The 1,896-nt window shown below is 49.2% G+C and overlaps 1 protein-coding gene across 1 annotated transcript in view; it reads right to left on the bottom strand.

Moving 5' to 3' along the window:
• Hars (histidyl-tRNA synthetase) overlaps window positions 1-1,896 on the bottom strand; it is a 13,905-nt gene that overhangs the window by 2,208 nt on the left and 9,801 nt on the right. Inside the window, exons 9-10 of the mRNA XM_005355981.2 lie at window positions 1,249-1,376; window positions 917-1,159 (exon numbers count right to left, since the gene is read on the bottom strand). Of these exons, the coding sequence (XP_005356038.1) occupies window positions 917-1,159; window positions 1,249-1,376 (371 nt within the window). The remainder of the gene's footprint in view (window positions 1-916; window positions 1,160-1,248; window positions 1,377-1,896) is intronic.

Below are 1,896 nucleotides of genomic sequence, written 5' to 3' on the forward strand. Positions count from 1 at the left end.
ATTAAGGGCGTGTGCCACCACCACCTGGCTGGAAACTGTTTTCAAAGTTGCAACATAAGCTGCCTACTAGAATAATGACCTCAAGTAGGCAGCATGGATGGTGTCATCCTAGAGGTTAAAAAAAAAAATCAGCAATAGTGGGAAAGTTGCTAGAACATCCCTGAAAATCAAATGCAATGAGCCATTTAAGAGTACCAGCAACAAAAGGGAGCATCCTTGGTGTTACTCCAGGCCCCAGGGAGTCAGAACAGCCATTGGAGCAAGCCCAGGGCCTCAGACATGTTTTCCACTGAGAGGCAGCATTAGGACGGTTAACACAACACTGAACTATCTGGATCACACTCTGACTCTCCTACTTACAAGTATCACGACCTTGAGCAAATTATCTGATTGCTAGTATTTAGCTTCCTTATCTGAAGAAGAAAAAGTGTCTAGCTGAAAACGCACCAAGCATGTAGGCCAGGCACATGGCGGAGCATCTTAGATACCCCAGCCTCGATTTTTGATAGCTCTGATTCAGGGGAGAAAGAATAAAAATTCACAAAACTATCCTAGAAGCCAGGCCCGATAGCTTAACCTAGCCCAGCTATTCAGAGGCTGAGCCAGGAGGATTCAAGGCCCACTTGGGCTACACAGAGTTCAAAGCCACCCTGGGTAACCTAGTGAGACCCTGTCTCAAATTAAGTGAAAAACAGCATAGTGCTAACAGTGCTTGCCTAGAGTGCACAAGGCCCAGGTTCAATTTCCAGAATCATAAAACATATATAAGGACACACATGAAGATGGTCCATAACCATCCATCTCTTCTGCATTTCTCAAAGGTGCCTGCCCAAAGCAGCACCTGTTCCTAAAAGATCAAAGGTAGCCTGGGTACCATTACCTGCCCTTCTGCGTTCTACCCACCCCCTGGACTTACCTCTAATCTTTGCTCTACAATGGAGAAGATTCGCTCTACTCCAATACTGAGCCCAACGCATGGCACCTTACGCCCTTTGGGGTCAAACATGCCCACTAGCCCATCGTAGCGCCCTCCAGCAGCTACACTGCCCACACCCAGGGGCTCTTCCCCAGCCTGGGCTGGCATCTGTAGCAGCACCGCCTCATAGATGACCCCAGTATAGTAGTCCAGGCCTCGAGCAAGGCTCAGGTCAAAGGAGATCTGTGGAGGTAAGGTGATGGTCAGTACCAGACTAGGGTCAGGGACCCTAAGCCACAGCGTCGGCTAGGGCTGTCTCCAACCCGACTTACCTTGTCATCAATGCCAAACAGGGTCAGATATTCAAACAACAGCTTTAGGTCTCCCAAGCCCTCCAAGGCCTGTTTGTTTTGGGAGAGTTTAGGATCCTGGAGCAACTGCTCCACCAGAGACACCCCACCTGAGGAAACAAATTTGTAGGTCAGACTGACAGGAAAAAAAAAGCAGGCCTGCCTTTTGGGTGCAGTACATGTACACACATGCACAAACACACACACATGCACAACACACCCCTTCACACACACACAAACAACACAACCCTTCACACACACCCCTTCACACCCACACCCACACACATGAGCAACACACCCCTTCACACAAACTCCTTCACACACACACAAACACAACCCTTCACACACACACATGAACAACACACCCCTTCACACACACACACACATGCCCCTTCACACACACCCCTTCACACACACCCCTTCACACACACACATGAACAACACACCCCTTCACACACACACACAAACAACACGCCCCTTCACACACACCCCTTCACACGTACACACGAACAACACACTCCTTCACACACATACGTACACATGAACAACACACCCCTTCACACACACACCCCTTCACACACACACACACGTTTCAACTTTAGGACTGAGGGCAGTGACGTGGCTGTTAGG

Source organism: Microtus ochrogaster, chromosome 18, assembly GCF_000317375.1.
Source record: "Microtus ochrogaster isolate Prairie Vole_2 chromosome 18, MicOch1.0, whole genome shotgun sequence".
NCBI classification, from domain to species: Eukaryota; Metazoa; Chordata; class Mammalia; order Rodentia; family Cricetidae; genus Microtus; species Microtus ochrogaster.